This window comes from Prosopis cineraria, unplaced genomic scaffold (assembly GCF_029017545.1).
Source record: "Prosopis cineraria cultivar Desert tree isolate PC_DT_omini unplaced genomic scaffold, ASM2901754v1 PC6, whole genome shotgun sequence".
NCBI classification, from domain to species: Eukaryota; Viridiplantae; Streptophyta; class Magnoliopsida; order Fabales; family Fabaceae; genus Prosopis; species Prosopis cineraria.
In genome coordinates this window covers 41,067,626-41,087,418 of record NW_026555337.1, presented here as the reverse complement: position 1 = coordinate 41,087,418, position 19,793 = coordinate 41,067,626, and the positions used below count along the sequence as shown (strand labels likewise).

General features: G+C 33.2%; 1 protein-coding gene across 1 annotated transcript; it reads right to left on the bottom strand.

Annotated features, from left to right (window-relative positions):
- Positions 1-7,521: 7,521 nt before the first annotated feature.
- Positions 7,522-9,010, bottom strand: LOC129314182 (aspartic proteinase CDR1-like). Its single transcript, XM_054957547.1, has 3 exons — positions 8,448-9,010; positions 8,103-8,417; positions 7,522-7,955 (listed from the first exon to the last, which is right to left on the bottom strand). Exons 1-3 carry the CDS (start codon positions 8,875-8,877, stop codon positions 7,522-7,524), a joined length of 1,179 nt encoding a protein of 392 aa, XP_054813522.1. The 5' UTR covers positions 8,878-9,010.
- Positions 9,011-19,793: the final 10,783 nt, after the last annotated feature.

The following is a 19,793-nucleotide window of genomic DNA, read 5'->3' as shown; positions in this document are numbered from 1 at the left end:
AAAAAAAAAAAATTAGCCTGTTACACGCTTAAAATTAAGGTATGGGTATTTTAGCCTTGCCAAATAGGCATATGTAAGCTTTAAGTATGTTACAAGCTTAAAATTAACCTATTGAATCTTAGGTTGTCATTAATGTTTTACGTTGTCATAAATATTTTCATATTGTTGCTGAAATTTACATCCGTCTTTTCATCTATCAATTACACAAGCTGAATCTTTCATTTTTCTTGATCATTAAACCAGGAACACCCGCTTTCATGTTCACACATTGTAGCATGGCATGGATTCTAATTTATTTACACTTCTAATTTAGATAATGGAGAATTTGTAGACCTTGAAAATCTAATGGAGCTCTGGCTTGGTCATAATCGAATTAAAGTTGTCAACTTCTGTGGACTTATAAATTGTTCCTTCATTTTTTTTTTATCAAATATTGTAGTTGACTTCAACAATGTTTGGTATATTTTTTTATATAAGGTAGGATGTAGTTTAACATGGTTATGATATTGTTCTTAAACCTCTTATGATTTATTTTTTAATATAAGGTGCCCAATGATCTTTATTTATCATTTTGATTATACTTGACAAAAAGATAAACCAAAGCTAATAATATTCTTTTTCATTGAAATTATTGTTCATTCTCCCTCTTCATATTTACTTGTTTTTTCAAGGACAATTCAATTGTCTTCTATATTACATTGTTGAATTCGTATCATTTTATAGATTAATATGGCTTATTATACAATATATAGTACTGAAACAAAAGGGAACCTACGTGAGTGTTTCCAATCTTTTGTGATAATGCAAACAATGATAATTATAAACAATTACATGTAATTTTAACAAACAAGATTTCATAATAATTATAAACAATTACATATAATTTGAACATACAAAGGGCATGTATGAAAATTTACATATAATATTTAATGGATTACATGTAAGGGAAAAAAAAAAACACACACACACAAGAGAGAGAGAGAGAGAGAGAGAGAGAGAGAGAGAAAGAGAGAGAGAGAGAGAGAGAGAGAGACCTCTATTGTGAGTGCCCTTTTGAGCATGTTGCTGTTAGTGCTCCTAAATTACATATAAATGATTATGGATTACATGTAGTTCAATATATGAAGAGATTCACGAGCATGCTTGAGGATAATTTACATGTAATATTTAATGGATTATATGTTGAAAAAAAATAGACAGAGAGCATGTCATTATTAGTGCTTCTGAATTATATGTAATTGATTATGAATTACATCTAATTCAATATATGAAGAGATTTGTGAACATGCTTGAGGAAAAATTGCATATAATATCTAACAGATTACATGTAATTTATGTTGGTATAACACATGTTCCGCATCTTGCACCCAAGTTAGACCTCTTACACCCTAAGCTAGATCCCTTTCATCCAAACTAGAATCTTTGCACCCTAAACTAGATCCTTTATACTCAAGCCATAATCCTTACACCTTGCACCTTAGGCTAGACCCCTTAAACCTATGTTAGAACCCTTGCACTTTGCACTCTAAACCAAACCTTGCACATGAGCTAAATACCTTATACCCAAGTTGGATCCTTACACCAAAATCAGGTCCTTTACACTCAAGCTAGAATCCTTGTACTTTAAGCTAGACCCTTTGTATTATAAGCTAGATCCCCTGCATTTCAGTCAGATCTCTTGTACTTGCAATGATTAAGAAATTTAAGTTAAGTTAAAAATGATGATAAGGCACTTTATTAATTTGTGGGGAGAGATAAGAAATATTGTAGCTTAATGGAAATTCCCTTGGTCCTTATTTGTTTGGTCACCAGTTTAGATCCTGTGAGTATCGAGAGATATTTTTATTTTTATTTAGTCTTGTGAAATTATGAAAGTGCCTTTAAAAAAACCATTAGATTTAGGGAAAATGACAATTAAGGACTCTCAAGAACATTAATCTCAATTAAAAACTGTAAAATTTTGAAATTAAAGTTAAGGACCATGGTCCTTAATTGAGATAAAATAATATAATTTGTCTTAAATGCCCCTGAGATTCACTAACGTGAGGTGAGATTCACTAATCCAACTTGAAAAAATTGTTATCATATATTGTGAAAATATAAAACTCTACTTGGAGATTGATTGTTTAACCAAAAGTGTCATTTGAAAATTCACTAACCTAATTTATAAAAATTTTTAACGTGTATTGTGAAAATATGAAACTCTACCTGAAAATCGATTATTTAATAAAAAGTATAACTTGAAAATTCACTAATCAAATTTGAAATTTTTTTAATGTATATTATGAAAAAATGAAACCCATTTAAAAATTAATTGTTTAATAAAAAGTGATTTGTGTAAATTGAGATCCACTAATGTGAGGTAGGATTCACTAACGTCACTTGAGAATTCATTAACTCGACGTGAAAAAATTACTAACATATATTATGAAAATATAATTAATTTTTTTTGAAGAACATTTAAGATAAATTATATTTTTTTTATTTCATGATTTTTAATTAAAATTTTATAATTTTATAATTTTTAATTGAGGTTAATATTGATAGAGGGCCTTAGTTGTTAGTTTCCCCTGTTATCACCCTCCACTCCCCATTTTCATTTGACCGTGTGTGTAAATCGAGAGAAGAGGGCTTTGTGCAAAACCCTTCCCTGCTTCCCTTCCCCTCCGTCGCCGGCGAGAGTGAGTGGTTTTTGGGTCGTTGCCGCTACAGGTCACTGGATGCCGCTGGAGGTCACCGAATCGTCTCCTCCGTTCATGTGGTCGCCGTGGCCATCACTAGAATCTTCTTCTCCTCTGTTTCAGCGTCACTAGAATCTTTCCCTTCCTGTTCGTGTCATCCTAGTGCTGGTGTGGCAGAGTTGTTCTTCTTTCTTCTTCCTCCTTTGTTTGCACCGTTGCTTTGGATGTTTCTGGTTTTTCTTTTTTTTTTTTCTCAATCTTGTCGCTGCTCTGCAAGGGTGGTGTGAAAGGTCATTCTTCCTTTTCTGCTCTGGCATGTGGATTATGTAAGCTCAGAATCTCTCCCCTCTCTTCTGCTATGTTTGTTTGAATTTCGCTAAGGGGCCTTGGATTTTTCCCCCATTTTGTTCAATGTCAAGTTTCGGAGTGTGAGATTGAAGGTTTCCTTTGTGCAGCTGGGTGTTTAAAGAGGCAAAGGAAAATTGGGGACTTTCTCCTATTAATTCTTATATTAGTTTCTATTGAGTGTTATGAAAAATATAATGGAATTTAGATGTTGTTTATTTGTGATTTTTTCCCTTTTAATACTTCAGCATTGTCATCGATCATCAATTACTTATACCACAAAAAAAAAAAAAATTGGCCTTGAAGATGTTACGGATACTGCTGTGCTTCAAGTCTTTCAATCACCATGATATATATGGGTTGGGAAGAAAAACTTAGTTGCATTGGAGGGGTGTAAAACAAGGACAATAAAAGGTATCTCCTGAAACTTCTTAGTTGAGTTGGGTGAAAACGATTATGTTGCAACGTTCTTCCAACACTTCTTGCTGTGGAATATTTGTAGGAGTTATTTCTTGTGTCTTGGTGTAACCTTATTAATGTCTTATATGTGTTGTTGCTATTTATTTGTGTAATGCTTTTAATTGCCTCTGTGTAGATTGCATATATTCTATATACAAACTTGTTATTTTTGTTGAAGAAATGAATTGGGAAGCATAGAACTTTATACAGATGATTGATAGTGTTGAATAAGTTATAGTAAAAGTTGTCTATTTTCTATTAGATGATTTGGAAACTTTGAGTATTGTTTATATAGGAATTTTAGAGATTTGATTAAACTCCCCAAGTGATTTTATTGTGATTGGTTAAAGGTGAGATTTTCTTTTCTTTTCCTTTAAATTATCTTGGATTGAATATTTTGCATTTATAAAGTGTATGAAAGAAATAACAACAATGTTCCTTTTGGTATTAGGAAGTAAGGTGAGGACAATATTTCAAAAGTGATTAATTAGGAGTAAATTATATATTTGAAAATGTCTCAAGTAAGTAGATATGTGCCAAAGGAAATATTAGCAAGTTCTTATTTACAAATTATTATTAAGTATATTCAATAATTATATTGTTATAATTTTGATCCCTGTGTTGATTATTATTATTATTATTAATGAAAATACATGTTAATGCTACGTCTTTGAAGAAAGATAGAACTATTCTTTGAATGAGTATTTTTTAAATATTTAACATATTGATAACTTTTGATTTACGTGTTGATAAATGATTTATCATTATAATTCATGTGTTGGAGAATATAGATGACATTTTTTTATATCGAGAAGAGATAAAAATGTTGATTTTACAAACCTATACATGCTTGATTTAAATCGTGGACTGAATTAGAATGTTCGTTGTTAATGATAGTCCTGTTAACCTTTGGGACGTCATGGTTAAATCCTAACTAGTTGGATATTCGTGAGTTTTGTACTCACACTTGTTATTCGTGAGCTTAGTATTCAAGCTTGTCATTTGTAGATTTTGCGCCTATGCCTGTTTCATGGCTTCAACCTTGCTAGATCATTTCATGAGTTTATGTTATGCTTGTTAGTTTCTTACCCTCATGGATTGTGTATTCATTCTTGTTAGTTATTTACTCTCATGGATTATGTGTTGACACTTGTTTTGTGGCTTTTGACCATACTTGATCAGTTATTTACCCTTATACACTATGTTTACGCTTGTTATCCATTCTAATAAAATTTGGCTAAAGAATATATAAAACTTTATATTTTTAATATAATCTTATTAAACAAATTGATTTTTATGTATGAATTTCTTTATAATGAGTGACACATCTCTTACCTATTTGATATGAGCTTAGTAATTAGAAAATGGAATTTGATTGTTGCATTATCATATGATAATGATGTTATTGGATCAATTGTTTAGATTAAAATTTTATAATTTGAGTTATGCATTTGTGCTATTCTGAATGACTGTTTTAGTGAAATTCATATTTACATCATTTATATTTCTTTTTTTATTTCTCATAATTTTAAATTTGAGACATTAGTCACTAAAAAAAGATATTTTTGGCTTTAGATGGTATAGCCGAACCTATATCTCAAGGTGTTTATTGAGGTAATTTGTTGCTAAAATGGAGTAGTGGAAGAGTTATTTCAGGAAAATCTAATTTGATGTAAGTTTGAGCTTTGTAATAATTTCTTGGTTTGGTTCTAGATGTTCCACGTATGTCGTAAGTAGAATCCTCATCTTTTTTTTTCTTTTTTCTTTTTCTTTGTGATAACAGGATACTCGTCTTTTTTGTAAGATCATATATTGGTTGGTGAGCATCAAAGATCCCAATTGTTATCTTGTGTTATATTAAAAAAAAAATTGTTGTAGAATTTTCAGAAAGTCTTATTTTTATAGGGGTTTTAACCAAAATTTTTATGTAAGTCCACTTCATTTGAAATACATGTGTTCAAAGAATTCTATTTTGTATCATAAATAGGTTCATGATTAAAATCAGATGTTTCCTATATTTAGCTTTAAGGATGTGGATTTTTATGCATATCTTATGTCGATCACACCTTTAAGTTTTTAAGGTGTGATAGTACCCAAGTCAAAACTCTTACACTCTAAGTGAGACTCTCTGCATTTAAGTTATAACCCTTGTATTCCATGCCAAAGTTGTTGCATCCTCTAGTTCTTGAGTTTGCATGTAATCTTTAATAATTACATGTAATCAAGAGATATTGACTTTTTCCTATGACCTTTCATTGATCAGTTGGAGCTTTGGTAGGTGCACTGTCACCTGTTGGAGGTCCAATTGGAGCTCCAATTTTGTGCCTTCTTTTTTAATTTTTAAATACAGAAGGACATTTCAGTTATTTGTTTAAATTGTTTAATGAATAAAATATTAACTTTAGTCTTTCAAGTCCAATTCGTCCCTTGGCACAATTTAAGTTTTAAACATGTCTTTATTACCAATTTTCCCTATTTAATTTGCTGTGGGTATGTTTTTTATATACTACTTTTTTATATTATTTTTTGTTGTTTCTAACTTTTTTTTTTTATGTGATAGAAGATATTTGTTATCTTTTTCAGGTTGACATGATTGTATTAGGCAATTTTTTTTTGTTTTAGATAATCTTTTTTTTAACATAATGTAATGTATGGAAGATTAGATTAAAAATCTTTTCACCAATTCTTTATTGAATACATTATATATTAAATACTTTATTTTTATTTTGTTAGTTATAATTTGTTCTTTAAACAAAGAGATGTATAGTTTTGATTGGAAAGTTTATTTTCTATTAGGTTTTTACGAAAGACATAAAAAATAGACTTTTTACTATGCTTCTTTCTGCATCCCTCTATAATCCGAGGTAAAAATGCTCTAGAATCGATATGAAAAGTCTATCCCATGATAATAATTTACGCAAGTCTAGCTAGACATGATTCTAAATTTATGGAAAAGTTCAGCAACAAGCACATGGAAGAGGAAGAAGAGTTGGAAAAGCTTCTAAAGAAGCTTCTGATGACTCTTCAATCTTTAATGTAGTCTCCAAATTCTTACTAGCTGTTTAAAATCGCCCTTTGGACCTCAGAGAAGAGTGAAAATGCCAAACTCCCTCAAAACCTAGCCTCCCACACGTCCAATGCATATCAGAAAATGAAATTATGAATTACGTTTTCTATCTTTTATACCGGTCTTACAGCACGCTCCTGCCATGGCAGGTGTCAAAACGGGTACTTTAAAATGTTGCTTTAATTTTTTTTTTTTAACAAACGTCACGACGGGTACTTTAAAATGTTGCTTTATTTTTCTCTTATAGTCTTTACCTTTTTTCCCTTTCAAATCATTTTATCCTTGTGCCAGGGCTTCCCCGTAATTAAAGTAACCCTCTAATTAAGACTCAAAGTGCTAACAAATTGTAAATGTTAAAAGAAAACAAAATATTTACAAGACGTGGAAAAACCAAAAGAGAAAAAAAAAAATGTAAGCGATGACTATATATAAATTTCTAATAAAACCATCCAAAATTTATAAAATTTAGAGAGTCTATCAATTATGCATTTTATGAAAAAAAAAATTATCCGCAAAAATTCTGTTTATAAGTTACATGTAATTTTATTTCTTGTTTTAACTTTAATATGATTTAAAAACGAAAATCATGATAACTTTAGTATGAAGATTCATGCAGTTAAAAAAGATAACCGATGAGATAAAATATCTCTAATGCCAACATGTAATTAACTTCACAACTAATTGGCATTAATTAAAACATAAGAAGCACGAGATATCAGCTATTCTACTAGTTGTCATGCATTTAACATAGCATTATTTTTTCTGAAGTATTAATTTCTATTTAAAAAAGCTCATTCATAAATATGTTCTGATAATTCCAAAAGCCAAAAACATACATAACGGTGTGCATGTGCATGTGTGTGAGGCAGTGTAAAACTGTAGGGTTTACAAGTACTTGAGCTACACCAGCCAAAGTACGTTATTCATAAAACATACATAACTGCATTTCTAGTACTCTTCAGCTGATCTTTACTGTTTATTAGCACAGTCGACAGGCGCAAAAGAAATTTTTTTCTGATCAAGATTATGCTCGACTTCAAAATATATCTGAGCCACGTTTCCATAAATGGATATTCCATTTGAATCAGTGGGAAGCATCGCAAAGCACATAACATCGTCGTTTATGAAAAGGAAGAAGTTCTGTGTTTTTAAGGAAAGGTTGGCTCCCGTAAAATGAACCTCAAAATTTGGGTAATTCTGGATGGAGTTAGCATTTGTGTAACACAATTTGAACTGATTGTTTTGTACTATGAATTGGTCGGCTCCGATGGCTTGCTTCACCAAAGCTTCAACCTGGTCATAAAAGCTTGGTGGGAGCATTGTCAATGTCGTTCCAGAATCAATGAATATGTTTCCATCGCTTTGACTTGTCAACGACACTTTTTGTTGTCCGACGGTGATACCTATCAACGACCATTTCACATAGATAATTTAGACCATGAAACAAAGAGTCGTGCAAAATTTAACTACTAATTTTCCACCATTCGAACTCAAAAGTTAAAACTTGAAATGAAAATAAACGAACAACATCTCAACGTAAAACAAAATACCTTCAAGGTTGAGGAAGTAAGACGACGACAAGGTACCAGGTTTGGTTATCAAAGGAGTGGACGAATAGACAACCCCATTTCCTGATATGGTGGTTTCTTCCCCAAATCTTTGTTTAGTTATGGTATTTTCACTGAAAGGAGGCAGACAGTACGAGAATTTGCGACCTATGCTACCCATTTGAGAAACTAATGACAAACCCCCTTGAGCAAGCCCGACAAGCCCTGCGATGGACACGCTAGAAGTTCCTTGCAATTGGTTGTTGTGTCCACATCCAAACACCGTCTTAGGAAACGAAACAGCTTGGCCACCATCACTGCTCTTTCCAAAACTAATTCATTCCATGCCCAGTTCTCCCATAGCGTATGAGCGACCCAAATACGCATAAAAATACGTACACTCATTCGACGTTCCACATCTAGGATACACTTGAACTTGCACAAGATATTTGGGTAGAGCTTTACAAAGGTCAGAGCCACATGACAGAGGCATATAACTGGATGAATTTTTAGGATCAAACAACGGTGTGTTTTGACGATAGCACCGAGCACAAGGTAAGCATTGGTACCAAATAAGGTCGCTTCCTGTGTCTGCAATAGCCCATCTCTCTACAGGCGGAGTACCAATGAAGATCTTCATGAGGTAGGCTCCATCGAGGATTGGGATCATATCAGTTTCTACTAACTCACTTGTTTCAGCCACATGAGACTGGCGAAAGCGATTAGCTCGAGAAATGGAGCTTAACGCAGCGTTTTGGACGCGCTCCGAGTGGGTCATGGAGGAGTTATAGAAGGGTGATAATGGTGAGTTACGATGAATGAGGTCAATGCTGAAACCTTTTGGGTGTTTATTAGTGGCAGAACTGATGGAAGAAGTTGAAAAAAGGAAAAGGAGAGGCAAGAAGAGTGAAAGAGCTTGCATGATTGAAGAATTGTAGGAAAACACAAAGGAAAAGTAGGAATAGATGAGTGAAGGAGCTTGAGATGGGTCTATTTATACAGAGGTCTTCGCGGCTTTTGGGTTACAAGTATACTATACTCAACGTGTTGCACGTACTCATATTTTGCAATATTTTCTTTTTTCATAAAGTTCAGAGCCACGTTCTCCAGAATAATTATGGTTATAGATTCTGTGAAGGCCACATCATCGAAATAGAAATAGAAATATGAATGGATAAGTGAGGAATATGGACCATATAGGGAGGTGTTTCTATTGGCAGAGAAGTATGATCATCCTACACTTTATTATTATTATTATTATTATTATTGTTATTATTCTTTTTTTGTATTTTTTAAATAAATTTTAAATATCTCCTTAAAATATAGTAATAAGGTATATATTATAGTTTTTTTTGGGTGAAAAATATATATTATAGTTTAAACTATATCTAATTAAAAAAATCATAATTACTATTACAAATAATTAACAAAAAATGAAATTCGACTTATCTAATTAGATTATGTGTGACCTCTACCGTCTCTTTGGTTCAATGGAGGGGTAGGGGAAGGGAGCGATTGAGGGGAGATGGGATGGAGGGATTTTCATAATCCCTACAAATTCCACCAATTTAGAGGAATTTCCTCCCCTTCCCTCCATTTTGTTTTAACCGAAGAAGGGAAGGGAGGTACCTTTGAATGTTTCAAAAGTTGGACTGGACGACATTAAACTAGAAAAGTTAGTGGGTCACAATTTTTACAGTCTAATTGATTAGATTGGTGACATAATAATTTTAAAAAATAATATTATAATATATATATATATATATATATAAAATCAATTAGCAACACGTCTAGTTGTTAATAAAATAACATAATATAACCACAAAAACCATTTTGGTGTACAACTCTTCTCTAAGTTTTGCCCGATGCATATGACAACCCAACTCTTGTCCAACTTGACTCTATTGTGAAAACAATCTTTGACAACTCAACTTTTGTCCCACCTGACTTTATCATGAACACAATTTTTTAGTCTAAACTGAGTTGTTAGCAAGTTAGGTTGACAATCCATCCATCTAGTCTAATTCTTAAAATAATGATATATCTCCTCCATTTTTCCAATCAAATAAAGGGAAAGAAAATTCATTAAAATTTTCCAAACCCCTACCCCTTCAACTGATCATAGAGTTAAAGAAAGTAACACAATTGGCTCCTTTCAGGAACAGTAGAGAAGTTATATCCAATAGGAGATTTGATATAGGGAGAAAGTCTTTTTTTTTTTAAAAAAAAAGAACATCAGTTGCATAATCAATGGAAGAAAGAATGAAACATGAAGTATGAAAAAGAAAGGGATAGTGTTAGGATAAGTATTTAGTTAGATTAGTTATTCAGTTGTTACCATGTGTATACACGTGTCAGCTCTACTTAATTATGTAATAGATTGTATGGTTCTGCCTTGTATTATATAAAGCCTTGTATAGATTCACAAGATGAATAAGATAGAATCAATTTACTCAAAATCTATTTTTTGATTCTTAGATGGTATTAGAGCATATTGATCTAATAGAGGCTTCTAGCATTACTGCAAATGGTTTCTCTATGAATTCTATCAAATATACTGCACAAACTTTCTCTTTTGATTTGGAAGCAACAAGCTCTTTCCACGATCAAAGGTTACATACTGCAAAAGTTTCTCATTAGTAAGTATGCAATTTCGTTGATGTTTTCACCGAAGCAGACGAGGCTTCTAGTAATCTCAATGAAGAGTTTCTCAATTGGGAACAACAGGACCAGTTGATCATGGCCTGGTTCTTGTCATTTATGAGAAGGTATGTAAGCTAGAATGGTTGGCTATGAATATAGCTTTCAAATTTGGGAGAATCTTACTCAATTCTTTACGTCTCAGACACGTGCTAAAGCTAAGCAACTCCGTACTCAACTCAAGAATCTCAAGAAAGGAGATACATCAATCTTTGACTATCTTCTTCAAGTCAAGAAGATTGTTGATTCACTAGCTACTGTTAGTGATCCTCTCACAATTGAACAACATATTGATGCTATTTCTAATAGACTTTGAATATGATTTGTTTATTGCCAGTCTTTCATCTTGGATTGATCCCTACATTATCTTTGAGATAGAAGCTCTACTTATGGCTCAGTCTAATTGTATTAAGTGTCACAAGAAGCTTTATAAGGCTCTTCCTCCTCAAGCTCATGTTGCTCAGGTATCATCTTCTTGTGATCGCTGCCCATGACACAATAATTCTTCTTAGAATCAAAATTCTCGAGGAGGCCCTGTGTCACGTGGTCAAGGACAGTAGGGTCGTGGTTGTACTTCTAGTGATTGACTTCAATGCCAAGTTTATTGTAAATATGATCACATGGCTTAGGAATGCTATAATCATTTCAATAAGGATTTTGTTAATCCTTTCAGTATATAGTCTTCTCAATCATAGCATCCTAAAGCCCAAGCCCCTAAGGCAATATATGGTTCAGTTCTTGAGTTTCAATAGGATGATGGCTGGTATACTGATTCGAGTGTAATAAATCATGTTACTACAAATGGTGATAATCTCACTACCAAGTATAAATATGATGGTCCTGATCAACTAGAAATAGCTAATGGTAAAAGTTTGCCTATTTATCGTACGGGTCACTCCTATTTTCTGTCATCATCTTCCAAACATCTTGCTCTCAAGAATACTTTACATGTGCCTCATGTTACTAAAAATCTTATTAGCATTTATCATTTTGCCAATGATAATGATGATTATTTTGAGTTTCATGTTGATTGATGTGTTGTTAAAGATGAAACATCCAATTCTGTTCTTTTATAAGGAAAGCCTAGAGCAGGCATGTATCGTTTCAAGCCATTGACCTTTGAACAGCCAACTTCTCATCTTATTCACCTTTAAGCTTTGTCTACTTTTGTTTCGTCCTCTATTTCTCTTGCCAATGTTATTTTATGGTATCATAGATTAGGCCATGCTTCATTTCCAATTGTATGCAAAGTACTCAATGATTGTAATTTTCATTTCAATAATAATAATACTTCTCAATCCCTTTCTTCTTGCACCTCTTGCTGTCTTGGCAAATCTCATAAACTTCCTTTCCCTGATCCTACCTCTTCCTATACTGAACCCTTACAACTTGTTTTTTTTATATTTGGGATCCATCTCCTAATCTCTCCTCTAATGGCTTTCATTACTTCATACATTTTATTGATGCTTTTTCTCAATATACATGGTTATATCCTTTACAAACCAAGGGTCAAGCTGTCTTTGTTTTCTATGAATTTAAAGCATTGGTTGAACTTCAACTTGGCACTAAACTCAAAGCTCTACAAACTAATGGTGGGCTTGAATATAAGGCTCTTGATCCTTACCTTTACCAAAATGGGATAATTCATCAATACAGTTATCTATACACCCATGAAAAAAATGGTACCACTAAATATAAGCATCATCATCTCACTGAAATGGGTCTTACCTTATTAACTCATGCTCATGCTCAAATGCCTATGACTTATTGGGATGAGGCATTTATGATTTCCTGCTATACTATCAATCGGCCACTGACACCATCTCTTAGTAGAAAGTCCCATTGGAGGTTCCTTTTCTTAGCAAACCTGACTACCTCTTTCTTCAGCCATTTGGTTGTGCATATTTTCCTCATATATGCCCTTATAACACTAACAAGCTTGAGCTTTAGTCTTCTCTTTGTCTATATCTTGGTTATAGCCCATCTCATAAAGGGTATTGCTGTCTTTCTTCCTCTAGCAAAATTTTTATCTCCCGTCATGTTATTTTTAATGAGTCTCTTTTTCCTTATAGCTCACATTTTGCTCCCTCTTTTATTTATTCCTTTCTATCTCCACCATCTACTTCTCCTCCACCTTTAATTCCTATTGTTTATTCTTTTTGTCCACCTCCTCCCACTTTTCGACTTGTCACATACCCGTCTCCTGGCAACTCCTCTACTACTGCTGCTATTGACTCATCATTGCCTACTGATACATCTAACACATCATTATGTTTTAATTCTTCATCTCCTATGGCTACACCATCACAACCATCTGGACATCCTATGGTTACTAAGGCTAAGGTGGGTATTTTTAAACCTAAAGCTCTTGTTGCTTCTCACGAACCTTGAATAGTTTGAGTTACTCTTATGGATCGTCACTGGAAGCAAGCCATGCATAATGAGTATGATGCTTTGATTGGTAAAGGTACTTGGGAGCTTATCCCTTTACCCACTAGTCATCTTCCTATTGGTTATATGTGGGTCTTCCATAATAAATATAATTCTGATAGTTGTTTGGCTAAATGCAAAGCACATCTTGTCACGAAAGGATTCCAGTAATGTGAAGGGTGTGATTATACTAAGACTTTCAATCTAGTTGTAAAACCTGTAACAATTTGAGTTGTACTTACTTATGCTTTAACCCAAGGATGGCCTATTCATTAACTCGATGTGAATAATACATTTTTAAATGGTCAACTTCATGAGGAGGTTTACATGTCTCAGCCACCTAGCTTTGAGAATACTGATTACTCACTTGTCTATCAACTATGTAAGGCACTCTATGGTCTTAAATAGGTGCCAAGTGCCTGGTTTGAGAAACTCACTACAACTCTTCATCATTTTGGTTTCAAGTCTGCTCGATGTGACTCTTCTTTATTTATTCAAACTTCTTTTAGTAAGACTACTTGGGTCCTTGTGTATGTTGATGATATCTTAATTACATGTAGTAATAGCTTATCTATTACTTCTCTCATTTTTGGTCTTAATAAAGAATTTGCTCTTAAGGATCTTGGCCAATGAATTATTTTCTTGGTATTCAAGTGACTCAACCCTCTGCAAATGTTATTCATCTCGCTCAAACTAAATATTCTTATGATCTTCTTTGTAAAGCTGACATGCATAAAGCTAAGGCTATGAAAACTCCAATGGCAACTAGTCTTAAGCTTTCTAAACAAGGCGCTGATCTATTTAAAGATCCTCATCTCTATCGCTTTACTATGGGTGCTCTTCAATATTTGACTATTACTCACCCTAACTTATCCTATATTGTAAATAAAGCTTGCCATTTATGGCTCGATCGTTATTATTGCATTGGGTTGCTGTCAAAAGAATTCTTCATTATCTTTGAGGTATTGTGGATTATGGTTTATATCTTACTAGAGATTCTACTCTTTCTTTAACAACATATAGTGATGCTAACTAAGGGTGTGATCCTGATGACCTTCTTTCTACTTCTGGTAGTTGTATTTCTCTTGGTAGCAATCCTATTACTTGGTTTTCCAAGAAACAACATGTTGTCTCTTATTCGACCACTGAAGTAGAATACCATAGTCTGGCGCATGTTGTTGCTAAACTTGCTTGGGTTCAATCTCTTCTATGTGAATTAAGGGTCCTTATTGTTCGTCCTCTATTGGTTCTTTGTGACAACCAAAGTGTCGTACATCTCACAGCTAATCCTATTCTTCATGCTTGAACTAAGCATGTCAAGCTCGACATTCACTTCGTTAGAGAGAAGGCTCAATGCAAATAAATTTATGTTGCTCATGTTCTTGCACGTGACCAAGTTGCCGATGTTTTTACAAAACCTTTGGGTGCAAATTTGTTTCATCAGTTTCGAGACAAACTCAATGTTGTTCCTAGACAACATTCAATTTGAGGGGGCATGTTAGGATAAGTATTCAGTTAGATAAGTTATTCAGTTGTAACCATGTGTATACATGTGTCAGCTCTAGTTAGTTATATAACAAATTGTATGGTTCTGCCTTGTATTATATACAGCCTTGTATAGATTCACAAGATGAATAAGATAGAATCAATTCATTTAAAATCTGTTCTTTAATTTGGTTCTTAGAGATAGATATGATAGATACATGAATGGTGTGCATCCAGCATCCATTAAAAACCATTTTGTTTTCTTGTTGGGGAGAAAAACATCTTTCTTTTGAGGATAATACACCTTAACAAATATCAAATGAAGAAAATAATTTCTAAAAAAAAAAACCGGCCACAAGAAAATAACATTTTCAAATTTTCCGCTACAACTACCTGATTTACAATATTATCAGTTTAAATTTATGCAATTATTGGGCTTAAATAGGCTTAACATGATTTTATTTTATTTTTTTTCACGAGGTTTAATGGAACAGCTTTGATTAGGAGCTAAACATTTGTTTCACTCAAATTCTATCGTTATATATTAATTGAATCCATTTGAGTATTTGACTCCATAATGTAATTATGTTTTTAGGTGACGAAATAAAGGATTAAAATAATCGGTTATTAAGACATAGCTACATGAATAGGTTATTTCATCCTCCGATTAGTGAATAGTGATTAATATATTTGTAATTACTAGAACACCTACAGAGAGAGTTACTTTGATATCCTCCCTAAATATTCACAAAAGAAGCGCATCAGTTGATTAATTTCTTGACCTGTAACTATCTGAGACAGCACTACAGCAATCTGTAGCGAACTAGTGATCCAAATTACTTCTCTCATAAATGTGATTAATATGCTCTTTTCTGTCTTAGTTATAAAATAGATTTTCTATTCTATTTATAAATCATTTCATTAAATTTTTATTATAAGTTTTCTCATTTACTTCTCATTAAATATTAGTGAGATAAAGTAATTTATTAAAATATGCATATTTAATAAAAGAAAAATTTGAAAATTTATTAAATTTTTTGATAGAGTTATTATATTTTAAGATTTTTTTTATTATAGTTAAACAATTGAACATGATTTATAAATAGGATTAGAGGGAATGTATGAGGTTGCATGAAAGTTGTCACTTGTCACTCTTGATTTAACACTTTTATGGCTATTTTTAAGATGAAACTAACTTCACTCAAAATTATTAATTGCCGTGATTAAGAAGTATTTATAAATTGGTGTTTTAAATACAGACATATTTGTTTTATTGATTATATATGAAACTTTCAAAAATTTAATTTCTTTGCTTCACAAACTACTAGACTCCTTTTTTTTTTAAAAAAAAAATCTTAGCGATACCAAACGAGTCTTAAATATCATAATGAACCCGACCAATCCTATAAAAATGGATCCTTTGTTATGATATTTTACATTTCAAATTATTTCATACTTGTCTGCATGCAAGATGAATCTTCACCATTGCGAGTCGTTCCAAATTAAGCTTATTAAATTTCCACACATTACTGGTCCCGGAACTCCATTTGTTGGATGGCCTGAGTGTAAATTCCAATTTAGGGATGCCTTCTCTTTCAAAATTTTGTGTTGACTCAGGACTAATAAAAAAGTTGAAAGATAAGGAAAATTATAATGAAAATGTGTCTCCGAATGTTTTAATGTGTTCTTAAATATTTGTATTTAATTTTTGGGTTAAATTGCAATAGGAATCCTAAGCTATAAGGTCCAAAGGCCATTTAAACTCTAAATTTATATTTGATACATTTTGAATCTTGAACAATTAAACTTAAAACAATTTGACTTATCATTAATTTTAAGCAAACCCCCGTTAACCAGGAATTTTCTCTTTCTGATGGACCCCATGGCACGGGTGACATAGCATTAATGGCAACGAAGCTTGAGAATGGTAATCATGAGCATGGTGACATAGAAGGAGCCAATACTTCCAATCCAACGTACCTAAAGACCCATTACAACATATTGAAGGTCCAATGACAAGAGCCCGAACTAAAGCCATGAAGCAAGCCTTATTCAGTCTTGTGCAAGAAGTTCAAGAGCTTGGAAAGCATTGGGGCACTCCTCTCAAGCCCAAAGGAGAGCATCGATATGTGTATAATGTATTTAAGATCCAAACTCATGAAGAGTCAAGTCCAAGAGATGCAGACCTTAGCCCAATGCAAGGAAGACTACAAGTTGAGCCTCTTGCAAGTAAGGAGGCATGAAACCCTAGTAAAGAAGTCAAGGGTTGAGTGATTTTAAATCTTTTATGATCCCTTGATTGTCTCCTAAATTTTTTCTAACTTTAATGGTCTTTTGATTTAATTTTCTATTTTAAGTCTAGTCAAAGGTTAGAATTAATTATAGTATTAATTTCTAAATTTTGTAATCCCATAATTTTAGGATCACATCTTCTAAATTATGTGGCTGAATATTCTATCATTATTTTATATTATTTTTCCTTTTAGTATTAAGAAATTAGGGTTTTAATTTTAGAAATATTCTTTTCTATGAGCCTATATAAATTAGGCATGCTCTCTCTTGTAAAAGACATAGAAGTTGAATGAAATTATTCATTTTAGAGTTTATAACTCTTGTGTGAGCCTTAGTGCTTTGTGGTGGCATCCCGTGTGAGAAAGAAACGTGATCAAGAGCGTGATCAACTCTTGTGGTGTCTTCGAAGGTTGAGGTTACTAGAGGCAGGTGCTCTAGAGGATCTTCGCCTTGATCATTGTCCTATTGTTTACTTCATACCTTTCTTTATTTCCGTCATAAATTTTGTCCCTTTCCTTTTGTTCTTGTGTTTTTGTTATTTCAGGGTTTTGTCCCTAAACTAGCACGATTCTGCTTTCGCGTCTCCTATCACTTTCCCTCTCTCCTCTTCGTTTCGCATTCCTCTCGCTTTGCTCCTAGCAATTCCATCTTGACGCAGCTTAACAACTGATTCCTCTCAATTCTGGGAAAGATAATATAAATTTTTCCTCCCTCTTCATTCAGGAAAATATTTTTAGGGATGCGAGAGGGTTGCTATTTCATATTATTTTCAGAACCACTTCAGAGCAGCGCATATCAGTAAACCTTTTATAGTTTCATAGACTCAAAGACAAGGTAAAAAACATCTAAGCATCCTCAAAATATAAAGACACTTTCGAATCCATATATGAAGGATGTGAACAGTTTGTCAGAAGTTTTAAGTTCTACCGGCACAATGTTATAGAACTCCAGCTATACAAAAATGGATCTACCAATAGGGCCAAATTTGGAACCTCTTTGCTCTCCTCTCACAACAACTCCAGGCGATTTGTGGTGCGTGCTTCCTACTTGAACCATCCCGTCTTCAAGAAGCTTCTGGTTCTAGCCAAGGAATAGTACGGGTTCTTTAATCACGGCCTCCTGGCGATTCTCTACGACGAAGCCATGTTCGAAGAGGTTCTTTGGTTTATTTGTGGTTGGAATTAGGGAGGTCAGGCCGATTTGCTAATCAGGAGAGATTCAAAGGCACGACCACATGTTGCCAGCGAAGGGGAAGCCACAGTCGCATAGGAGGGAAAGAGGAGTGGTGGCAGCGAGGCAGGCGAATCTTATGGAGCCATCAGTTGAGGGAGCTGACGAAGAAGGAGCAGAGCAAGAGGAGAGGGAGAGAGAGGTTAGCAAATTAATGTTTCCTTAAAATTAATGTTAGGGATCAAATTATCCCAAATTAAATTGTTTAAGTTTCAAAATATATCAATATGAGTTTAGGGTTCAAATTGTCCTGTGCTTATAGTTTAGGATCTAAATTATGATTTAATCCTTAATTTTTTCATTGAATAAAGATATATATATATATATATATATTTAATTAGATGACATTACTTAAATTTTCTAATTGATTTCACGATCCCTTGAAACAATATTGTTTGTTGATTAGTTGTTTAAATTAGATGTTTTGGTGATATTACTCTATAGAATTAATGGGCTGATTGAATTTTTGGACTGTTTAAATTAGTTAACTATTTAAATAGTTGTTGGGAGCAAAATGAGATGTGCAAGGCAAAAAATTTGCAGTATTTTCTTGAATTTTTTTTTCGTCAGAATGTTAAGAAAGTCAATAGTTATTTTGCATAATTCTCACCAAAAAAACCTACACAGCCATTGCAAATAACTAAAAAAAAATGCATTTTCTAAGTTTCTCACTGAAAACATCTGTTAACACGTTGGAACAAGAACTTCTTGTAGGGTGAATATGTGAAAAATCTTGAACCCATAACAGAGGCGCATGTTGGCAAATATTGACTGTGAATGTAAGAATTATTGGATCATTTTATTTGTCATGAAGTGCAGATGTGAAAATACATATGTTTAAATTTATCCTAATTGGTAGAAACCCTAGGCACAGCATTTTATTTTTGTTACATTTCATGGCCACAAAAACACAATTCGGTATATAACGTATTTGAAAGCTACACCCTACACTGACTCTTGATTGCCTCACCCTTTCCTTCTGTGACCCTTTTGAGGGGTTCAACCCATCAGAGAAGAGAGTTAGAGGGAGGTGGCGAGCTTGGCGACTAGAGAGACACAGAGAGAGTTGGGGGGAGGGGGAGGGGTTCGAACTAACCTGGTAGCAAGAGAGAGAGTTGGGAGTAGTCGGTACAACTTCGATCTAAATGGGTTCTGCATCAAACTATGTTTATATCGTTGTGATGCATGTGTGACAAATAAAATAGCGTTTGTGCCAGTTAGGATAATTGAACATATATATTTTCACATTTTACACTGTAGGTCAAATAATATTTCAATCTTTGTAACATTCACGTTTAATGTTTGCTTACTGGTACCTCTATTATGAATTTGGAATTTTACACTATTTTCTAGTGTCGATGAGCAAAATTGTACCATAGTGCAGTTTAGGGTGTTAGTAGCTTCTTCCATAATACTTTATTGACATTTTTGCCCTTGACTCATTTACACCTGACACAGCACATGGGATCTACAACACTTAATTAACAAATGTTTGGCCTATGATTTATTACATATTAAGTATTTTTGCATGTTTCTAAGGGTGATGAATTCCAATAT

Excerpts from the sequence above, each read along its gene's own strand:
- LOC129314182 (XM_054957547.1), bottom strand. The coding sequence starts at position 8,877 with ATGACCCACTCGGAGCGCGTCCAAAACGCTGCGTTAAGCTCCATTTCT. Across the intron at positions 8,418-8,447 it reads ATACGCTATGGGAGAACTGG|GTGATGGTGGCCAAGCTGTT; the intron begins GCATGGAATGAA and ends TTGGAAAGAGCA. Across the intron at positions 7,956-8,102 it reads TTACTTCCTCAACCTTGAAG|GTATCACCGTCGGACAACAA; the intron begins GTATTTTGTTTT and ends GGTCGTTGATAG.